Source organism: Mastigoproctus giganteus, chromosome 7, assembly GCF_048544385.1.
Source record: "Mastigoproctus giganteus isolate SK-2022 chromosome 7, ASM4854438v1, whole genome shotgun sequence".
Taxonomy (NCBI): domain Eukaryota; kingdom Metazoa; phylum Arthropoda; class Arachnida; order Uropygi; family Thelyphonidae; genus Mastigoproctus; species Mastigoproctus giganteus.
Window position 1 is genome coordinate 227,192,955 of NC_143581.1, and position 24,542 is coordinate 227,217,496.

The following is a 24,542-nucleotide window of genomic DNA, read 5'->3' on the forward strand; positions in this document are numbered from 1 at the left end:
CTCTCATTTAATGAGAGGACTGTTAAGTCCTCTCCTTCAATGAGGTCCTATTGTACGAGAGGTGACCAGGAAATGCCCACAAGGCACGGATTTTGGACCACTAATGTGGAACCTAGTTTCGGAGGACTGTTTGTGTAGGGACTTCGAGTATACAGCTATGGTACCATATGCCGATGATCTTGTATTGCTTATTAAGGAAATACACGGATGCAACTAGAAACCAGGTCACAGCAGGTTTTGTTTGAACTTAATAACTGGTGTAGGTTACATAAACTGACTGTATCAGGAACCAAAACAAGGACAATGGTCTTCAAGGATCAATTTTCTAGTACAAGATCCCTGGTTGTTAGAATGAATGGGTCGAGCCTAAAATCGGCAAGGCAATTAAAATATCTAGGCATTATGTTTGACGGATCTTTGTCTTTCAACTCACATGTTACTTATCTATCAGAAAAGGTGAGGAAATTTATTGGGATGATTACTCGAATCACTAGAGTTGGTTGGGGAATAAAAGGTAAGGCTCTGAACTTGCTATATGAATGTGTATTTATACCCATGGTAACGTATGGTGCACCAATTTGGTTTGAACGCGTAAGTGGAAAAGTATTTACTAGAAATACTCAGTTCCTTTCAAAGAGTAATGCTCCTTAGGATGTGCATGGCATGCAGAACTGTGTCGACATCAGCTTTGCAGATTGGGACTGGAAAATTGCCTATTGATCTGCATTTATACAGGTGGACATTTTGGCAGATCCCAGGAAGGAAAGGACAAGAATCTGGGATGTTTGGTAAAAGTCTGACAAGAGCGTTGGAGTGTTTGTGATAAAGGGCAGATTACACAATTTTTTTCCCAGATTTAAGAAATGCAGCCTCGATAAAATTCAAATGGTTTGCCACAAACTTACAAGCTATGTTCTTATTAACTGGTCATCGTTCGATTAATGCAAAGTTGCATGATTTTGGAATTAATGAAAGATCTAGTTGCCATTGTGGCGAAAGAGAATCATGGAACATATGTACAACTCCTAGGAGTACTGCGAACTACGAATTGAATTGGTATCTCGGGTTAGTAATCTCAATATTATGGCAGAAGACTGCGAGACAATTCTAGTTGATAAATAGGAGAACTTCTTGGCTTTCCAAGCCTTGGCAACTGCAATATTTCTTATGCGGAAGACTCTTCTGCATCTGGAAGCCTTGGATTTTTAATGCGGTATAGTGTATGCCGAATTACCTAGAATTCTGTGAAATCGTGGAGCCTTGAGTCTGCTATATCCACTGCAACTCCAGCTCCTTGTGCTCAATTACCTAAAGTTCTGAGAAATCGTAGAGGCTTGAGTCTGCTGTATCCACTGCAACTCCAGCTCCTTGTGCCGGTATTTCTGCTCTCGGAAACTCCTAGCGCTGCTGGCTTTCCAACAGACTGAACAGATGCAGATCTTTCCAATGAAGTTTGGACTTTGTCTGAAATTTAATTATATGTATATTTTATTTTTTATATAATTTGATTATTTTTCAGTTTGTTCATATCAATCTTTTTTGGTCATGGCAGGTTTTTCCCTCCCTGGACTTGGGCACACAGGAGAGGGAGTATATAAGAGTACTGCTAAATTATGTGTAACTGACAGCGGGGTTGCCATTGGTTGGCTGGGACCACTTTAAATAATAAATATCAAATATCAATCTGTCGAGGCAGCGTTTAGGTGGGTCGGAAAACTTTAGCCTGGCGGAAACACAGACTAATAGGTTAACAGTAGCCATAGGCAGACGAGAAAGTGATTCATGCACTATTCTATTAGAACATGCAGCAGCTTGGACAGAAAGGTGTCATGGATTTCAAGGGCTGCTGGGGGTCCTCATGAAACAAGCAAATACATGGATGTGTTAAAGTCACCAAGAAATAGTTGCAGGCAGTTCCATGTAAACTGATTCTAGAAGCATAGTAAACACATTTGATGAATTTGAGGTACTGATCAAATCAAGAAATGCAGACATTGTTGGGGATATCAAAGACATGGTTTCACTCAGATATAAGGGATTCAGAATTTGAATATGGGGAGTACAATGTGTACAGAGAGGACAAAAAAAAAAAAAAAAAACACACACACACACACTTTTTGACTTTGACCTTATATATATATATATATATATATATATATATATATAGTCGATTCCGGTTATTTTGGGACACATCGGGACTAGTGCATTTTGGTCCGATTAAGCGGCTGCCCCAATTGTAGGGGGGTAATTATCCAATAGGAGGAATATTATCCACAGGCTACAAAAGTAAAGATATATTAAGCACAAATTTCCTTACCAATTAAAAAAAATTAAATGATACGTGAAATTCGGAAGCATATACGTGATAATCGGAATAATTAATACGTACTGTAATATGTACATACTAACTAAAATAGTTGACATTTGTGGGTGGGGGTTAAAATTTTAAACAGTAAAAAGTTAAGCAATCAATAACAAAAAACACGGCGCACACAAATTGCAAGTAACACGATATGCACAAGTGAGAACGGAGTAACAAGTTACAAAGCTTTAAAAATAGGAATGAAGAGAAGATTCTGAAAATTAATTTTTTTATATGATTGGAGATTCCATAGAAGTGTAAACACATTTCACCACAATAACCCACAGAATTCCAGCTGTCGGTATTATCGCAAATTCAATAATATCGAGTTTACTATCCGTTTATGATAGATTGCTCTAACAGAAAAACCCAATAAACAGATGACTGCTAATTGTTTTTATTGTTTTATGGTCGTGACCTCCAGAAATCCGACCAACTACGTGGTCGGTTGGAGACAATCGTAGGGTAATCTCCGGTGCTGTGGTCTCCTGTCCCCATTAAACGGCATTTTGTCCCAATTAAGCTAAGTAAACCCTGGCTATTTTCTCGATTGAGTTCTGGTTTTTAAGATTTGTCCCAAATAAACGGTTTCCCCGATTAACCGGTGGCCCAAATAACTGGAATCCACTATATATATATATAAGGTCAAAGTCCAGATTGATTTTTTTTTTTAGCAAGTGGTTGTGAATTGTTTTTTTGGTCGGGAAGCATTACCGGTGATTAAGGCCTAACTAAATGGCTAGCCATAGTTGTTTCGCCTATGTAATAAAATTATTTAGTAGTATGGAATTTAAGGTTAATGGCCGTTAAGGATGTTACGGTAGTAAAAGCAGAGCAAATTTAATGAAATTAAAAATCTAAGCAAATATAAGTACAGTACTGTATACTAATTCAGCCGCATAAATCGGAAAGTATTAACGACCTTAACGGCAGTTAGCCTTAAATTCCATACTACTAAATAACTTGATTCCATGTTAATTGCCGGTATTGCTTCCCGCCCCCCCCCCAAAAAAAAAAAAAAAAAAAAAATTCACCACCACTCGCAAAACAAAAATCAATCGGGTGTTTGACCTAATACATGTATATCAATGCGCGTATAACGTCTAATTGTTTAATTCTACAGTAGCATTAACGCCTCATAACCGCAGCATTGTCACAACTGAAAATTTAATAAAAATAGAACAGTCTTAAAAGTAGTGTTCAAGAATATAATACACTATTAGAACTTCGAGAGTGCACACACACACGCACACTGAATTATGATCACCTACTTAATACTTCGTAGGTCCTCCTTCTGCTCTCAGTAAAGCAGCTATCCGACGTGGCATTGATTCAATAAGATGTCGGAAGCGTTCGGGAGGTATGGCCAACCAAGCTGTGTGTAATGCGCTCAGGTATGGAGGTGACTGGTGTATCCAGACGCCTGATATGCCTTTAGATAGTGTCCCACTGCTCTATTGGATTGATATCGGGGGAGTTCGGAGGCCAATCGATATGCTGGAAGTCAGAACTGTGTTCCTCAAGCCATTCCTGCACAGCAAGTGTCCGATGGCTCGGTGCATTGTCATCTTGGAAGATGACATCATCGCCATTCGGGAAATAGTGTAACATAGCGGATTCAGAGGAGGTCTCTATGGACTGGAAATGTGCAAATGTATTTTCAATTCACAAATGGGATCAAAGGGTGACATGACTAATTACTTGATTTCTATTCCAGGGATAATGGAGTCACTAATTAAAGAAGTAATAAAGGACCATCTAGACATGAATACAGTTGAACTGCAATAATCCACAGAATATATTTGTTAAAAGGCGATCTTGTCTGACGAATTAGGTTAGATAATGTTATTTTATTTTGCATTAATGTTATTAGTGGAGTCTACTAGTGTTCAATGCTGGGCCCATTGTTTTTCTGTATTTATTAACGATATTGATGAATGCATATCAGGCTTAATGTCTAAGTTTGCAGATGATACGAATGTTTGCAGGGTAGTTAACGATAATAATGAAGGTATGCTACTGAAAAAAGGTCTAGACTAAATTAGCCAGATAGATTGAGAAATGATAATTGAAGTTTAACATTGACAAATGCAAGGGACTGCATATGGTTAGCAGTAATCCCAGATTAATATATCAACTCTGTGCTGCTACACTCAGGTTAGTGGAAAATGAGGAGGACCTGGGGGTAATTGTACAGTCTGATATGAAGTTCTCTGAGCAGTGAAGACAGGCTGCTAGGACAGCTCATAGAATTTTGTGCACGATATACAGAAATTTTTCCAGCAGGGATAAGTGGATCAACTATCTCATTGTATAAGGCAGTAGTATATGTAATGCATCTCTAGTGCTGCATACAGTTCCGGGAGACTTATTTTAAGAAGGATAGGAATCTGTTGGAACATGTGCAGAGAAGAGCAGCATGATTGGCGAGGGAGCAAAAGGGTGCTCTTATTAGAAAGGCACCGATTTTACAAATTGCAGCATCTGGAGTCTAGCACCTTCGAGTTGATTTGTTTGTGGTGTTTAAGGCTTTGAAAGGATTGAGCAAGCTCAATGCCGATGGCATTTTTCCTCTTGGTCAGACTACACACATAAGGTGGTTAGTTTGAACAAATTCAGTTTGAGAAAGAATTGGATAAGTGTTATAGGGGATGGACAGGTCAAATGGGAAGTATTTTTTTGTTTTGTTTTGTTTTGTTGATACTGTATAAGCTTGCTTTCTTACATCATTTGCCACTACTACTACACTTAATAGAGAACCATGCCTAGGGCCTGAATTTACTCCGGAGCCCTTGATGTGTCGCTCTGCTTTTTTTGCATAACAAACATCATTTATATATTAAAAAGCTTGTTAATTATACTGTAATAAGAAAAAGATAACAAAATCATAAGAAAAGATAAGAATAAGAAAAATCATATTCAAATATTTCCAAATGAATTAACCTAAGAAAGACATGTTTATAGATTATTCGACGTAAGGTATATAAAAGTATAAAATAATCTGTGGATTAAAACGTACATGATATTTTGAGACGAACTTGTTTTTCCAAAGGAGTATATTTTTATAGTTATATAAAATATTTTATCATAGCTTTCATAACAAAATAAGTTAAAAATATAAGAAAAAGAAAGGAGAAATGTGATCTTAAGTTCTTCTTCCATTTCTAATAAATGTCTTTAAGATTTATTGAGGTCATTTGTGATATATAAATGAACAAATATCCCTCTGCCCTTTCCACTGTATCTAATATTCTTATCTTTTATACTCTAATAATACAAATTTTTACAGATTAGAGACAGGATCCCATTGGCCTTTTAAAATCTCTGAGGAATGTAAAACCCGATATGCTGTATTCTCACCGGCGTTTAATATCATAAACAGCATTTTATGAGTTGTCAGTTTAAACAGGAAACAAGGATTAAAGTTCCTCTACAGCGTGAACAAGAAATCGTTACATCAGATTAATTTATGTTGTTGAGAGAGAGAGAGAGAGAGAGAGAGAGAGAAAATCTTATTTACCATCTTGATTTCCATCTATGATGGAAAATTCCACTTTACTGTTGGGAGTTGAGGGGTCGTCTCCGTCCATGGCAGAAGCTAGAAGCACAGTGTCCCGTATCCTGTGGAATTCTGTGACCGTTGCACACACTTCTTGTTTTACAAACACCGGTATCTCATCATTAACGTCAATGATTCGGATGGTGATCTAAAGAAACATCAAGTCACGCAGTCACTAGAGATATAAAAAAAAATCTTGTCTTCTGCCTGCCTTTACTTTTGAATCCCCCCCCCCTAAGAGAAAGTTGTAATTTTGATAACTTCTGAATTCTCCAATTTTTGAATGAAATTATTCCCACCTCTCCCTGGAGTAGATTCAAAACAAATGTTTTCCTTGGCAGATTGCCAACTTTACCTGCCCAGCATGCAATATCATTACATTGAGTTAATCATAACTTTTAATAGATGTTTGCGATGTACTTATAAAAGCAATTTACCTGTTTGAAAGTCTTCCGACTCTCGCCAGTTGCGAATCCATATTTGTAATTGTCCAACGCTTGCACAACCAATGTATATACGCTGGTTTCTTCCCTGTCTAAAGGCGACACAACAGTGACGCTACCCTGCAAATATTCAATGTGAAAACATTAATTATTCTTTCTTGGAATGAGTATTACTGAATTTAAAACTATCTATGACAATATATAATTATCGTCGTACATTCCTTCATGCGCGTATATTTATTTTTCGTAACACTGCAGTGGTGCACAAACGTTTCTGGGAGCCAGACAGAAAACATATTTGGAGACCTGGAGTAGCGAGGGCTACCGTAATTTTTGTGTTTCTTTTTATTAAAAAATGTGTAGACCCTCGTGGGTAGCACAGTTGTTAGGATCGTCATCCTCCCCACGCCGGGTGAAAAAGACCTGAGTTCGAGTCTCGTCGATAACAAGAGGAATTTTTATAGGTCTTTTTCACGACGTGGTTGAGTTAGTCGGTTTCGGGCGAGGGCAGCATGGTTCTTTATTCTGGACACTCGGGTTTTTCGTCTAGCAATATAGTTTACAGACAATATACACGGAGCAATGTGGCCTTAGTCGCTGATGCTCCTACAACAACAAAATATGTCATTTTAAGAAAAATGAAAACTATTTTATAAAATTTATCAAGGGGCTAAGTTGTACACTCCTGCAGTATATAATTGTAATATTTTAAAAAGCTTTTTATGCATTTAATTAAATATATATTAGGATAGCACGTTAAGCAAATTGATTCGCAGATAACAGCAAGTTGGAATGCTACAAAGAAAGAAAGAAAGAATCGAATCGGATCTTAAAGTATCAAAGCGGAATCCCATTCGAAACTTTAACACGGAGATGGTAATGTTATTGTGATATAAGCAGAATACGATTTTGAAGCATTTAGTAATACTGTACTAACAGAGGGTTTCCTTTAATGATGAAATTTTTCCCCAAATGTATAACAGTATACTAAATATGTACGTATAGCTTATATATAATTATGTTTATGCTTTATAATTAAAGATTTTATTGCACGTTTATCTTTACATAAAAACTATGCAGAAGAAAAAGCATATCAATATTGCTCATCGCTGCCATGGGGTTAAATAAAGAATTGTAGTTGTAAATAAACTGCAAATAAAATACAACAAAGCATACTGTTGTATATAGTACACAAAATTAGATAGGAAGTGGATTTTTGAGTACGATACCTACTGAAATTATGTAACTATCATTCCTCCACTAAGGTGAATTAGGTAGGGGCGCTATTTACATTTTTATAGGGTTTACAGCAAGGACACGTACCCTCGGTTACAGCAGGCATGCTTTCAAGTCAAATAATACATACTATTCCATGTAACCAAGGGCATTTGTCTTTGCTTTAAACAATATAATGTAATTTTCATCCTACACCTAAATTTATATGTAGTAGTAGTAGTAGTAGTAGTAGCATGTGATGCAAGAAAGCAAGCGTATGAGCTTATGCAGCATCAGCCAAAAAAAAAAAAAAATTACAAAACAATCCCCTCTAAATATTTGTCCAGTTCCTCCTTAAATTTATTTAACCTATCAACCCCCAAAACGACAGATGGAAGTTTGTTCCAGCTATTAACCACCCGCTGGCTAAAGGCAAATTTCTGCACATCTATTCTACATCTGCCGTCCTTCCTCAATTTCAATTTATGCCCCCTTAGGTTCGTAATCTGAACAAATGGAAGAATCCCATCAGAATTCAGCGTGCTCAACCCATTCAAGGCTTTATACACCTCAATCAGATCACAACGCAGGTGCCTAGTCTCCAGCTGTTGCAAATTGCAGAAATTAAGCCTCTCCTGGTAAGAGGATCCCTTCATTCCCCTCACCAATCTTGTTGCCCTTCTCTGTACACGCTCAAGTAAATCTACATCCTTCCTAAAATGAGGCCTCCAGACCTGCACGCAGTACTCAAGGCATGACCTGACCATTGCCTTATACAGAGGGACAATCACCTCCTTTTCCCTGCTAACAAAATTCCTGTATATCATTGACAACACCCCCATGACCTGCCCTGGCAGCCTGTCTTCATTGCTGAGAAAACTTCATATCTGACTGCACAATTACTCCCAGGTCTTTCATTTCATTTTCTACTTCCTTAAGTGTAGTACCACACAGTTGGTACGCCTCTCTGGGGTTACTTCTACCCATATGCAGTACTTTGCATTTGTCAATGTTAAACTTCAGTTGCCACTTCTTAGCCCATCTGCCCAAATGTCCAATAGGCGGCTCATAAAACGAGCAATAAACAGGTAATACTGTAATAATAATTGCCTATTATGTTCTTCTCTGACGTCCAAGTAAACTACTTATGATTTGGAATTGAAAGTGTATGGAATTTTGAAAAGAGTCTGGAAATTTTTTGAAACTGTCAACCTGCTTTGTATCACACTGTAAATGAGGTCTGGGATCAAAACAATCTCTATTAATGTGGCATTTTAACTATGTACAAGTTAGTGCAAATGCATCATATTAGTACACAGCCAATTCTAGATTAGCAAATTATTTGCAAAAGCGGCATCGTTTAAGTCATATCTCATATTGCGAATACCTTCACGACGAGTTGCCACGACGTTGCACTACTTCGAATAAGTAACACTTCACCTAAAGGAGAAGGCTATTGTTACTTATTCTCAGTGGATATCACCACCCAGACGGCACCTTTTCATTACATGACATCACTTGGGTACCTACCCACCCTCCGAAGAAGGGGCTATTTGGCCCTTCTTCGGAGGGTGGGTAGGATCCATTGAGAATAAGTAACAATAGTCTTTCCTTTAGGTGAAGCGTTATTTATTCGAAGTAGTGCAATGTCATGGCAACTCGTCGTGAAGGTATTCGCAATATGAGATATGACTTAAACGATGCCGCTTTTGCAAATAATTTGCTAATCTAGAATTGGCTGTGTACTAATATGATGCATTTGCACTAACTTGTACATAGTCTAACTCTCTCCTCTCGCAGCCTGAGGCATAAGCCCTAATACATTATATGTGGAATTTCAAGTATATTAAAAAGGTGGGTGGGGGAAAAACAGGAGCTGCCTGCTGAAATTGTTCGTAGTCTCTTATTAGTATTAGTAGTGGGATATGATGAAAGAAAACAAGCTTAAACACGCGCGCACGCGCACACACACACACACACACACACACACACACACACACACACACCCCCTTCCCCTCTTAATAATTTTTCGAATTCTTCCTTAAATTGGCGCCTCCGTAGCCAGGAGCAGCAGTGCGTAGCACATGCTTCTTGATTAGACCGGGGTTCGAGCCCGTGCCCACCAAATACGGAGGCTGCGGAAAGGTCAGGAAATGACCACCGCATATCCCCGGAGCAATATGGCCTTAGTTGCTAATGCTCCTAAAAACCAAATAATAACTTCCTTAAATTTATTCAAACTAGCCACTTTCACGCACCACATGGTAATTTTTTTTTTTTTTTTTTTTTTTTATAAAAACCCCAAACACGAAAGGTATCAAAACCTATAGTACTTAGTACCGTGCATGGGTAGAAGGAGAAGTATGGGGGAAGGGGATGCCGGAAACTTTGCTCTAGAGACTAAACATGGGTTTCACCACTTCAAGCCTCCAATAAGCAAAGTGGTGGTATTTCACCGGTTGATGAAAGTCATCTACCACCTAATTTGTTCCGATAATCAATTATTCTCTGGCCGAAAGAAAAATTTCACACACCTCTCCTGAGACCATTCTTTTTCAATTTATGTCCCTTTATGTACGTTGTTTGAGAACGAATAACGATGCAATCAGCATTCTTACTCGTTCACACAATCCTTTTGAAAGCATAAACACTTCAATCAAATCTTCTCGTAAGTACCTACTTTCCAAGCGCTGCAATTTGCATAACTGAATTCTTTCTTGTTTTTAGTATTCTTTTGTGCTCTTACTAGTCTTGTTGCTCTTCTCTGCATCCATTCCAACAGTTCCATATGTTTCGTAAAATGAGGCTTCCAAACTTGTATTCAGCTTTAAGCTGTGGTGAAACCATTGCCTCATCCCTGTGGCAAAATTCTTGTACTGTATATCGTTGAGCTGTCCTAGCAGCCTATCTGCACTGCCCAGAGAATTTCATTTCGTCTCGGCCTCTTTCATTCTCTAACACCTTGCATATTGGTATGTTATTCGGTATTTCGCTATTGAGATTACTTCTGGCCATATGCAGTATCTTGAATTTATCAACCTAAAATATGCCATAATCCCGAACATAGATGGTTAAAAAGCAATAAATGGTTAACCAATTATAATTGGTTATAATGGAAAGACAGTCGCTGGGGCAATGGCATCAGCACGCGCGCACACACACACACGTCGTCGATGATCGTGTTGAACGTAAGCTGTCTGTCCCGCCTCGTGCGAGCCGGAAAATTGGAACGGCTGACCATGGACTTCGTCTGCGCGGTAGCGCATGAGTATAATCACCGTTCTTCTCACACACTGTGTTCGAATCCCGTAAATGATACGAGGAACATTTCTGGGCTTTTTTTCACTCCGTGGCTGAGTTAATCAGTCGTGGTACCACCCACATAAATGGTATCTCGCTCATTTAGAAACTAAGGGATTGAACTACACAGAACTTGGCCTCGTGTAGTGATCCTTTTCCATCATAAATGAATATTCAGGGATATTCATGTTTCGTTGTGGCAGATCTCAGGGTTTCCCCCATTAGCTATCATTAATGGTTAATTCGACTGGCTATGGTGGGAGAGTATGTTGAGTAGAATAAGGATTTCTAATTGCTCACAGAATTTATATTCTGTATTTAAGAGTTATTTTTGTTCTAGAGAAATGGTTGTTAAGACAAGCTATACTCAAATTATTAAGAAGGTTTCATGTGGATGTCCACAAGGCTCGGTGATTGGTCCATTTGCGTGGAACATCGTATTAGATGAATTTTTAAAGAAATAGATTTCCGGCTTAACATTTATAGTGCATTCTGATAATTTAGCTGTATTAGTACAAGGAACTCTTTCTTTGATTGAAAACAGAGCAGCAGAGGTTTTAGGTATGCTAGAAAATTGGTGTCAAAATTATAAGTTACAAATTTCCAAGGGAAAGACTGTTCAGATGCTTCTGAAGGGGCGCCTTAGTATAAATCGTGCCCCTACCGTTAGGCTTTATGGGGATGCGGTTCGGTATGTTAGAGTCACGATGTATTTAGGGTTATATCTTGAGGAGCGTCTCTTTTTTACTGAGCACGTCAAGTTTTTCAAAATCAAATTCGAACACTATATGCCAAGCTTCGGAGGATCATTAGGACCGATTGGGGAATCAAAGAACGATCGTTAAATTTGTTATATGACTGTTTGTTCCTCCCAATTGTGACCTATGCCTCTGGAGCTTGGGTTCACAGATTAATAATGTTATTACTGTATACAGAAATATTTGATTCAAGCTCAGAGATTCGCTCTTCTCAGGTTGACGCGTGCATGCCGGACTGTCTCCAATGAAGCTTTACAGATTATTTCTGGATGGCTTCCTGTTCAGTACGGAGAATTGCTGGCTGGATTATTATATTACACAAAACATAATATTAGAAGGACTATTTTGGCATAACATCTTGCCCAGAGGAAAATAGGAACTATTCTGAAGTTGATTTGAAATCTGAGAAATAATGGACATGTGGCAAGATGATTGGGAAAATGCAGAAAAAGGCCGTCAGACCTTTATGTTTTCCCCCAATAATAAAATTATCAATCCAAAGTTAAAACCATGATTTCAATTTGGTTTTCATGCCGCAAGCCTCATTACTGGACATGGATTGGCATATAAATTGTCATTATTAAGATTAAGTGAGCAGGGGTCATGTGTCTGTGGTGAACCGGAAACATCTGAACATGTTATACTGGATTGTCATTGTTATTTGGATGTCAGATCTCAATTGGAAAGATCAGTTGGTATTTTAGAGAAAATGCAACTCTGTGTTCTGTTCACAGATCGTCGCCTATTTGCATATTTTAATGACTTCGTGAGTGAAATATTTCGAAGACGGAAAACACTAATGCGAGATAGCGGTGGATCGCCTCCTTGTACAAGGAACGGGAACCCACCTGATTAAGATTTACAAATGGGAAGTACGAAGTCGATTTTCCTCACTTGGGGCCTAGTGGCCAAATTGAAAGTTCAAAAACAAAAATAAGAAAGGTAATTATGTATTGAGTTCTTTTCATTGTCTATATCAATCTACTGTAAACTCCGAATCAGTTAACAGCACAACATTGCAGTTGATAGCCACGGATAGGCTGCGGCCTAGGGAGTGGACTTGAGCATTAATGGAATCTTAAATGTAGCCATCATTAATGAATATTTGAAGTCGTTTTCTGAAAAAAAAAATCATAACTACTGACATCCGCCTTCCTTTAACGCAGTGGTTTTCAACTGGGGTGCGGCAACAACATTCCAGGGGTGCCATGTAATTCGGGTTTAAGTTACATAAACTTATTTTTTTATTTATTTTTTTGAAATTTATATATTTATTTCATTATAAAAAGGCGTACGTTTCTTTTTAATTTTGTGATGATCTATAATTGATGTTTACTACTTCTACATAAAGAATAAAATTATTATATAAGTATACAGTATATCATTTGTATTATGAATTGTAATTTTGTTTATAATTATATTATTATATATAACTATCATATAACATATATATATTTTTAATATTCTATATATACCCAGAGAGAATCTGATTATTAAAAGATCCAAAACCACTGCGTTAGGTATTTCTTTTATCCTAGGGGCGCCGTGAAAAAGTTACTGGGACACTAAGGGCGCCGTGAACCGAGAAAGCTTGGGAACCTCCGCTTTAACGGAACACCCAGGTTTAATGCCGCCGATAATAACTTTTGGTTTTATATATTATGCATTTATTAGGGAATTTGTTCATTAACACGCCTATTAGAGAATCTACTGTATATTACGGCTTATAAATTGACCTTTGAAGCGCTAAAAATTTGTCGGAAATTATAGGACCGACATAACGCCGCGTTTAAAACCGTAAGCTTGAAATAAAGGCACGTGCTTAGGGGTTAGAAAGAAATGAATTAATACCGATATATTTACAACTTATTTAGTATATATATTTAATAATATAATTTCTTACTAACTAGTTGGCATAAAAACAGATTTGTTGCGTACTTGTTTTCCTTATTACAATGCTCTGCCGGTCAATAGATTCAATTAATAATTGTATAAATTAAGACCCCCTCCCCCACTGTCAAGCTTGACAGTGGAGGGTCTTAATTTACACATTGATCAGTAAAGAGGAAGGAGCTCACACAGTCGCTTTTACAATTTCATAGACGAACGTTGAATCATTGTTTACAACTAAGGTAAGCATATTTTTAAGCATTGTGAAATCATATCGTATTTGCAGTCTTCCATCTAGGAAATTCGTTAATATTCCACTTGTTAGTGAAAAATGCAGCTAATAAAATGTGTTGTCAGCATGAAAATAAGAAATGCTACCTTTGTATCCAGTCCGGCATGAATGGTGATTCCCTCATCATGAATTTGCAATTTTTTTTTTTAACTTAATCAGCCGTTGTTTTCATTATTCACGAAATACTTGCTGGCAATTTCCACTACTTACTCATTCTAATGAAAACAGCGACCCATTTCACAAACGTTAAATACGTTAATGTTGGATGAGTGGATCCTCTAAGTAAGGACTACGTCATCTCTCTGGTGTGTGCCGATGTTTCTTATGGAATCAAGATATTCCATGACAATGCACGGTAAATCCCGGATTGCAGGATTTATCGTGTAAAACCTTTTAGCTTTTTCCAATATTTACCGATAAGAACTTTTCATTGACGTTCCGTCTGTTAATACTGAAAAGCTGGCTATATCAAAGCAAGAACATTAGGAACAGTTATAAACGCATTTTCAAAACAAGGGAAAGAATTATTTTAAGTTATACATGTGTTTTTTTTTTATCTTGAAGCAAGATCGCATATACTCTCTTCGTCAGGAAAATTTTTACTAACAAAGTGCTCATGTGTATTATTTAGTTGGTTGTTGTCGAGTTTTAGGCCATCAGCAACTTAGCTACATTGCGCCGTATATATGTCTGTAAATTGCGTGTGTTCTGTGGTCGATTTGTTGTTCTCTGGACGGAAAATCTGAGTTTCCGGGAGAGGGGGAGGGGGAAAAAAGCTATGCGACCGTCAGGCGAGGGTAGCATAGCCTTTTTTTAAAATTCCTGGGCTCATTGTCGGAATTCGAACTCTGCTCTTTTCCACCCGGTGTAGGGAGGACGGTGATTATCCCAACTATGCTACCCACGGAGACTATGTGTTTACGTTCGAGTTAAAAAATTTACTGAAAAGAGCAATTCTTGAATGCATCGGACGGCTGGGTTAGACCAGTTAAAGAATCAGTAAGCTGCCTTTACAGGCATGTTATATACGGCGCAATATGGCGTAACACACACGTCTGCAGACATAATACACTTATGTGTCTGTGTGCTCACAGGCCAATTTTCTCCTTATGCGAGTTGATAAACCGAGAATAACACACTGGGGTGGGGGAACCCTATTCCCTCTTCCTAAAATCGGCTGACTGTAGTCTCGAATGAAGAGCATTTAAAATTCCCCCAGTCGTTACGGGAATCGAAATAAGAACTCTAAATGAGTGACAAGGGGCGAAACCTCTATACTGTCGCGGAGGACAACTGCTTTTTAAAGGCAGGATTTTATTATTTCCTTCTACAGGAAGGTGATGTGGTAGCGGTAGAATGACGATGAAGAACACCTTGCCAGCGTATCTCTATATTGGAAAGATCTTCAGGACATACAAAACTTTTCGTGCAGTTTTGCAGAATTTATTTTAACGGATAACCCTATTTATTTCGTGACGTCGTTTTACTTTGTCACAAAATTTTTGATCAGCAAAAGCCAGTTCAAGTTTGTGATCAAGTTGGTGTATGTTTAGCGTCGAATCGGCTAAGGCTATGTAGTGTACCATACTCTTCAATTCGTTTGCTGGCATTAGCATTAGCAGAGGCATATAACGCAAAGAAAGCAAGCTTATACAACATCAGCCGGGGGGGGGGACCCATTTCACATATCCATTCGCTCTAAACGTTTTTCCAGTTCTTCATTGAACTTATCGAAGCTTTTCCACAACTACAGTTAGAAGTTTGTTCCAGCAATCAACTGCCCGCTGGCTAGAGCCTCAACCCATTCAAGCCCTTATGCACCTCAATCAGATCACCTCGCAGGTGCCTAGTCTCCAGACAATGTAATTTGCAGAACTTTAACCTTGCTTGGTAAAAAGAGTCCTTCGTTCCCCTCACCAATCTTCTTGCCCTTCTCTGTTCTCGTAACTCTACATCCTTCCTAAAATGAGACTTGCAGCCCTATACGCAGTACTCAAGGCGCGGCCTGACCATTGCCTTATACAAAGGGATAATCACCTCCTTATCCCTACTAGAAAAATTTCTGTATATCATTGACAAGACCCCATGACCTGCTCTAGCAGCCTGTATGCACTGCTCAGAAAACTTCATATCTGATTGCACAATTAACCCCAGGTCTTTTCATTCTCCACCTCCCTAAGTGTAGTACCACACAGTTGGCACGTTTCTCTTGGGTCACTGCTACCCATATGCAGTACTTTGTATTTGTCAATGTTAAACTTCAGTTGCCACTTTTCAGCCTATCTGTCCAGCTTTTCTAGCTCCTGTTGCAGTAGCGTACTGTCATTAACAACCCTGCCAACCTTTGTATCATCTGCAAACTTGGACATTAAGTCTGATATTCCTTCATCAATATCATTAATAAATATACAAAACAACAATGGGCCGAACCCTGGGGGACTCCACCAATAACATTAGTCCACGAAGAGCAGTGCCCATTAATTACCACTCTCTGCGTTCTCCCAGTCAACCACCCTTTCATTCAATGTAGCAGCTTGCCCTTAATGCCATACTGCTCCAATATTTTAGTCCCCAATATAGACTACAGGCAAGTAATTCGAAAGGAACTGGTATCCCAATGGCAACATTCATGGCATGGACAGGCTGCAAACAAGTTATATGAGATTAAGCCTGTAATTGAACATTGGCAGTCTAGTCTGCTCAGGAACCGAAAAGAGGAAGTTGTTCTATCTCGGCTCCGCATAGGACATTGTCACTTGACACATTGCTACCTGCTGAGGGCAGACGATCGTCCTATGTGTAGAAATTGTGACACCAATTTAACAGACCGTCATATTTTAATTGAATGTCCGTCTTTTTATAATGACCGTCGTTTATGTTTTAGCCATCTGTCTGAACCTTATGCACTCAGACAGATTTTATCGGACAATGACAACGTGTCAGCTATTTTTAAGTTTTTACAACTTATTAATCTAAATAACTATCTAGAATGTTTTTATCGTTTTATGCTTTATGAACGTTTTATATCGTATACTTGTTTACAATAATATACAAACAATTGTAATAGTATAGTTTTATATTTTACATCTTTTTGACTTGGCGCATTATAGCCTTAGATGCTAATGCGCCATAAAATCCTAAAACAAACAAACAAGCTCCAATATTTAATACTGGCTTTTTAATCACTTTTTCTGCACAAACAAATGTAGCAAACCAACCGTTTTATCATTTTTTTAACATGCTGTTAAAAAAGCCGATAAAAGTTCCTCCAGCCGAAACGGAATTCGAACATTGTCCTTTTTTTTTTCTTTTTCAAGACGTATAAGCACCGTGACATAACCACTGGCTGATTGTGAGGTTTAGTTCCTTTTTTCTTTGAGGAGAAGGACGAGATGTAGGCTTACCACAATGTACCGAAGAAGGTGCAGAAGTTATGTTTAGGCCAGTAACTTACAAATAAATAATAATAAATAAATAAAGTGTGAACGAATATTATTATTATTGTTATTATTAAAAGAATAAATGGAACATTATAAATAACCTGTTAAGTGCAAGGAAGAAATTATCAAGAGGAAATCAAATTAAAACAGATTTCTGGTACAAACAAACAATATGAGGCTGCAAATAGGTTGGGCAAAGCTATATTAGATCTCAATATATATTATATTCATTATTGCCAAAATTCCTTTAATAGTAGTAGTAGCAGCAGTGGCATGTGATGCAAGAAAGCAAGTGTATGAGCTTATGCACCATCAGCCAAAAAAAAAAAAAAAAAAAAAAAAAAAACACACCATTCCCTCCAAATGCCTGTCCAGTTCCTCCTTAAATTTATTCAACCTACCAACTTCCACAACGACAGATGGAAGTTTGTTCCAGCAATTAACCACCCGCTGGCTAAAGGCAAATTTCAGCACATCTATTCTACATCTGTCTTTTCTTAATTTGAATTTATGCCCCCTTAGGTTCGTAATCTGAACAAGTGGAAGGATCCCATCAGAATTCAGCGTGCTCAACCCATTCAAGGCCTTATATACCTCAATCAGATCACCGCGCAGGTGCCCAGTCTCCAGCCACTGCAATTTGCAGAACTTAAGCCTCTCTTGGTAAGAGGATCCCTTCATTCCCCTCACCAATCTTGTTGCCCTTCTCTGTACACGCTCAAGGCGTGGCCTGACCATTGCCTTATACAGAGGGATAATCACCTCCTTTTCCCTGCTAGCAAAATTCCTATATATCATTGACAAAACCCCATGACCTGCCCTGGCAGCCTGTCTGCATTGCTCAGAAAACTTCATATCTGACTGCACAATTACTCCCAGGTCTTTTTCATTTTCTACCACCTTAAGTATAATACCACACAGATGGTACGTTTCTCTGGGGTTACTTCTACCCATATGCAGTACTTTGCATTTGTCAAGGTTAAACTTCAGTTGCCACTTCTTAGTCCATCTGCCCAAATTATCTAGATCCTGTTGCAGTAGCACACTGCCATTACTGTCATTAACAACCCTGCCAACCTTTGTATCATCTGCAAACTTCGACATTAAGCCTGATATACCTTCATCAATATCATTGATAAATATACAAAACAACAGTGGACCTAACACCGAACCCTGTGGGATTCCACTAATAACGTTAGTCCAAGAAGAGCAGCACCCATTGATTACCACCCTCTGTCTTCTCCCACTTAACCATCCTTTTATCCATTGTAGCAATTTACCCTTAATACCATTCTGCTCCAGTTTGTACAATAGTCTTCCATGCGCAACAGTGTCAAAAGCTTTCCTGAAATCCAAATATATGATATCAAAATTATTTTTTGCATTCAGTTCCTTTGTAACCACATCATAATATCCTATCAAATTTGTCAGACAAGACTTTCCCTTAACAAACCCATGCTGTGTCTGAATTATTGCTGCAGTCTTGTCTAGATGATCCTGCAATGCATCTTTAACCAGTGACTCCATTATTTTACCCTGAACAGAAGTTAAACTAACTGGTCTGTAATGACTCGTGTCATCCTTCGATCCCCCTTTGTGAATTGGGGATACACTTGAACATCTCCAGTCCGTGGGAACCTCCCCTGAGTCCAAGGACGCTCTCATAATTATGGCTAAGGGTTTGCTTAGTTGCTTTGCCGCCTCCTTTAATATAACTGGATAGATCCCATCCACCCCAGGTGCTTTTCTTATGTTTAACTTCAACAATTTCTCCTCCACTTTGCTTTCAGTTATTACAAAATCATTAAGTATCCTCCTACAATTTGATAACCTTCTGCCATTTTCAAACCTTAATAATTCCTCATGTGTGAATGTAGATGCAAAATACTCATTCAGTTTGTTTGCTATCTGAGCAGGATCATCAACAGTCGAACCATCGATGTCAAGTGGACCAATCAGATTCATCCCCTTCCTTTTAGAGTTTATATAAGTAAAAAAATCCTTGCTGTTTTTCCTAGCATCTTTTGCCAAGGATTTCTCGTAATCTGCCTTCGCCTGCCTAACCTCCTTTGTCACCTGATTACAGACTAGCTTATATCTGCCATAGGCTTCTGAGTCGCTTGATAATTTATATGCATCCCATGCATTTTTCTTCTCTATTACGAGTCTCATTAGATAGCCATTTAGGCCTAAACCTTGAACAATATTTCTTAATAGGTATGAAACTTTTAGTAGCTTCCACGATTAATTCCTTGAATGCTTCCCACTTAGAATTTACTGTCGGTAACATCGTCAGTTGATCCGACTGTACTGAATTTAAAAACTGTCGGAGACCACTGTACTTACCTTTACGGAAGCAAAAACCCTTTCCTTTACCCCTGAAAAGGGTTTTTGCTTCCTTAAAGGTGAGTACAGTGGTCTCCATGATAGTAATCAACATGATAGCCTTCCTCAGATAGTGAACTCTTGTGTAGTCTTAACACCACAACATACTGAGATTCTTAAGATTATAGAACAGTTAAAGAACAATAAATCTTACGGGACTGGACTGTATCACAGTAAAAGAGAAATAAAGAACAGTTCTCTGTTCTCTTGCTGCAGCTTATAGCACGGATGTTAGAGTCGGGAAGCTAACCTACTAATTTACTTTCTTTTAAAATAATCCCTGTGTATAAAAAGGGACCACCTGATGACTTTTGTAATTATAGACCAATAACAATACAGTCAGTTATAAATAAGATAATAGAAAATTAATATTTTTTCCCATATAAACAAATATTTACATCAATATGGACTGTTAAACAACTATTCTCATATCAGAAGGGCAAGAGCACACAGACATTATTAGAGAATTTAGTAGATTCTTTTAACTTACATTTAAACAACAATAACTTCATAATGATTTTATTTATAGATTTGACCACAGCATATGACTTAATTGATATTATCCCAGTATTGCAACAAAAATTATTGAAATATGGTGTAAGGGGAAGAATCAATCAACTCTTAGCATGTTATTTTACCAAAAGAAAAATAACCGTTGAAGTAGAAAATACAAAGGGAAAATCATATAATGTAAAGAGAGGAATACCTCAGGGCACTCATGCAGGTCCAATCATGTTCAACATCTATATAAATGACATATTCGAAGTAATAAAGAACTCCTTTATAAAAATTTATGCAGATGATATAATCTTATATACAATTGGAAAGAACTTGACAAAAATGGATGTAATAGATTTACAAACTTGGTTGCATGATAATAAATTAGCACTCAGCTTTGAAAAAAAAAAAAAAAAAAGGTTTTGGTAATTAGACCTCTCATCAAACCTTGGATAGTCATCCTTCTATTAAATTACATAAACATGAATGCCTACATGATCAGAATTTCCAGAATTGCAAATGTCTACTGTAGAAGAAGTTTCGAATCATTGTTACCGTGGATTATGGATTGACTACAGTCTTAGTTGGGCAATGCATATAACAAATTTATACAAAAAAATGAGATTTTATGTGTACTTTTTTACTACATTAAGAATAAGTTAAATCTTAGAACAAAAGTTACCTTATATTATGCATTAGTGGACTCCCAACTCAATTATTTAGTAAATGTATGGGCACGAGCAAATATAACTGAAATAAGGGTAATAAACAACTTAATTAACAGGATTTTGAGACTTAATGGGGACAAACTCTTGGAATGACTTGAATAAGAAAAGGCAATTTTTGTTGAAATATAAAATACTTTATTCAGTGCAAAAACTGAAGTCAAATTTAATCTTGAAAAATCTTAACACTATTTTTGAAGAGTCGAATCTTCAAAGGAATGTCTTACATAATTTAAGGAACTGAAAAGTAATTTTTTTACCTCACCCTAGGGTACTAAATATATTTGGAGATAGGCATACAATGAATATAATAAACAATTTGTTGGCTAGTGTTGATTTCAGTCTCAGGAGAAGTTATTCTAGCTCCAAATTAAAATTCTTAATAAGAAAATTTTTGATACTCAATGATACAGTAGATTAGAATTGCTATGCAGATAAATTACTATCTCTGTTTGCAGTGTGGAATGTACTATGTGTTGTTATTTCATTATCTTTCCTGTTAGATAACAAATCTGTATGCAAAAACTGTTGTAAATGAAGAATTACAACATGTTGTCAAGAAATTTACTTTTCTTAACAAGTTCATTTATTGTAAACAAATTCTCTTGATGAAAATAAATTGTATTGTTATTATTATTACTGCTGCTCTTATATCATTTCTCCCTGATTGGGGGTTCCACCTCGCGACGGGTATTGCTACCAAATACACAGGGTGGTTTTTGTTATGTCTGATGTTACTGTTGGTCGAGGAACTCTGACAATCCTACAGGTGTTCAGGATTGCGACTTTCTGGAGTTCCTTGTAAGTGTTCGCTGGGAGACCTATTGCTTCTAGGCTGTTATGTACGATCTTTGGCACCATACCCTTGGTTGACACGATGATCGGGATGGTCGTTACTTATTGCATATGCCACATCTCTTTGATCTCCTGTCTTAGGTTCGTGTACTTCCTGATTTTTTCCCCATGGATTTTCTGCAGGTTGCCAGTGTTGGGTATCGCTATGTCAATCAGATAGGTAGCCTTTTCCTTCTTGTCCACAAGGGTTATGTCCGGTCTGTTGTGCGGGATTGTCTTATCCGTTATTATCTTATCCGCGATCCCAGTACAGCTTGTGGGTTTGGGGTCTCTAGTACTGCCTGGGGTTCGTACTTGTAGTACGGTACACTTTATTATTATTATTAGCCGTATGGTGCAAGGAAGTCTGAGGCTTATGCTGCAGCAACCAACCAAAAAATAAATAAATAAATAGATAATAATTTAGAATTACCCCGATAGAGAGAGAAGTAGAAGGGAATCACCAAGAAAGAGAAGAATGATGATATCCAGCTCAGGACCCTGGGTGTGCCAAGCCCATACTCACCAGATGCGAGTTCCTGGGGTTAATCTGATGTTTATTGTTTGCTAGACATTATAACACTGCCAATAAATTTATTTGCATGGTAAGTAAATATCTCAACAATAACTCGATTTCGAATATATATTCCCTTTTTTCATGTCGTAGAGAAGTGTAGTACAACGATGTCATCTCTGTGGAAAGTGTCCAGATTTGCTAATGTATACATAAATGGTAAATTGTAGTACTTCAATAAAGTTTCCGTGGAAGTCACGTACCGCCTCATTTGGAAAAGTTAGTTGGATTCTCGTGGCTAACTGAAACACCTTCTAAACACTTTTTTTTTTTTTTTTTTCAAATGAAACGCTGAGTTGATCCGTCTTCGACAGAAATATAGTGGTACCTGGTTTTTCTAGGTTTCTTTATGCACGCCTGAAATTGCTATGGTACTGATTCCCCCACTACAATATATTGGTTCATTTGCAATGTAATAGCATATTAAATGATATTGAAATTGCTCATGTGTGAGTTGTGAGGCGAGTTGATTCTTGGGAAAAAGCCGCTTAGATCTGATCAACTTCCTTCTGTTCAATACCGGTCATTACATGTTATTCTACATGCTACACTAATCAAATAATGCAAAGCGGTGTGTGTGTGTTTCTCTCACCGTATCTTTGTCGATCCTGAATTTTCCTTCAGTTGCTGCTGTGTCCAGCAGATATGTGACCTTTCCGTACTCTCCAACATCTGCGTCAGTAGCCTGGATCTGAGCCACTTGGTATCCGACAGCCGCACTTTCCTGCACGCTAAACTCGCTGGTGCTGCTCAAGAAGACGGGATTATTATCGTTCTCGTCCAGGACTCGAATAGAAAGGTCAGCCAGTCCAGTCAAAGGAGGAACTCCATTGTCTGTGGCGATGACTGTCACATTAATCCAAGAGAAAACCTCCCTGTCGATCTTGTTATTACTCACAGTGACTTCCCCTAGAGAAAGGGAAAGGGTGGTTGGAAAGAAAAGATATATTGAAAACGTTTTAGCAATTCTTAATATTCTATAAGTAAATTAAATTTTCAGTTTATAAACGAAAATAAAAATTCTTCTTCCTTTCAGGGATGTTTTGTATTCATTTATTTTATTTATTTATTTTTTCTTCTTTTTTTTTTTTAATGGATCTAAAACGGGAATGTTAAAGCGAAATCAATAAATGAATCAAGTGAACACAGAAAAATGAAATTGCATATAGCGTCTACTTACTAAATGACGCTTCAATCTGTAGGTTAACGTCACAGTGAAGATTTATTTTTACTCAGATTGGAGCGCTGCTGTTTTGGTTAGCGCGCTTTTTAATATTTCTGGAAATTTTTTAAAGTATCGTTATCACGAGGTGAGGATGTTTCAAAATGAATATTCGTAGTAATTTTTAGTTGTCGTTATAATGAAATGTCATTAAGTACGGTATACTGTACTTGTAAAAAGCACATTGTAAGATCCTAATCTTACAACTCCAGAAAAATAATAAATTTCTGTCTTTTGAAATTAATTATTTTTAAACAGATAGGGTAAGCTAAGTGCTTTTGCATCTTAATCCGCCCAAATATTCATTTGAAGTAGATTGCTAATTAGTTATGCCAATGTGAGCAAGTACAGAACAATTGGAAAGTGACAATGGATGGCAAGTGTGATTTCTAGAAATAATGGTTCGGAAATGCAGGCAATGGCAGGAAAGATATACAGGCGGGCCTCGATTAACGCGATTAATTCGTCCCGCGAGCGCATCGCGCAAAACGGAAACGCGTTAATCGAATATAATAACCAATAGGAAAAATTATAATTGGTCCTTGACCTTCTGGAATGTCCATAAAGAATTTTAAAAATACCTTTTTAACTGTATATAATGTAAAAGATAATGAAAATAATTATGGAATTAAATGATTATTGCATAAAACAGCGGTTCTTAAACTGTGCGCCGCGGAATATTTTAAATTTTCGAGGGAAACACAGCGATACTCGACATCTGTCGGACACCGCGCGAACTACTAGCTCGAGGTAGTTCACAGTTTCAGCATTTCTTATTAAGTTTGGACGTAACTACTAAACGAAACTCATTTAAAAATTTGAATTTTTAAATGCCAGTCTGCATTGACTTTATTAGCAGGAGACAAACACGTCTTCTTCCGATTGTTGATAGAACAACACCGAGGCGGGCAGCAGGCAAACGTTTGTTTATTGACCGTACGACTCGCGGTAAGCTTAACGCGCGATTCAAATCTTTTTCAACCATCGCATAAATGACAATTTTTTTCAAATGACACCGACAGAGGAGTAGAGGGCGTGAGTTATA

General features: G+C 37.6%; 1 protein-coding gene across 2 annotated transcripts in view; it reads right to left on the reverse strand.

The window, feature by feature from the left end:
• Positions 1 to 24,542, reverse strand: part of Cad88C (cadherin 88C) — a 156,019-nt gene that overhangs the window by 25,870 nt on the left and 105,607 nt on the right. For both annotated transcript variants that reach the window (XM_090378192.1, XM_090378191.1), the window contains 3 exons: positions 22,868 to 23,184; positions 6,359 to 6,484; positions 5,883 to 6,069 (listed from right to left, as the gene is read on the reverse strand). In XM_090378192.1, the coding sequence (XP_090234318.1) occupies positions 5,883 to 6,069; positions 6,359 to 6,484; positions 22,868 to 23,184 (630 nt within the window). The remainder of the gene's footprint in view (positions 1 to 5,882; positions 6,070 to 6,358; positions 6,485 to 22,867; positions 23,185 to 24,542) is intronic.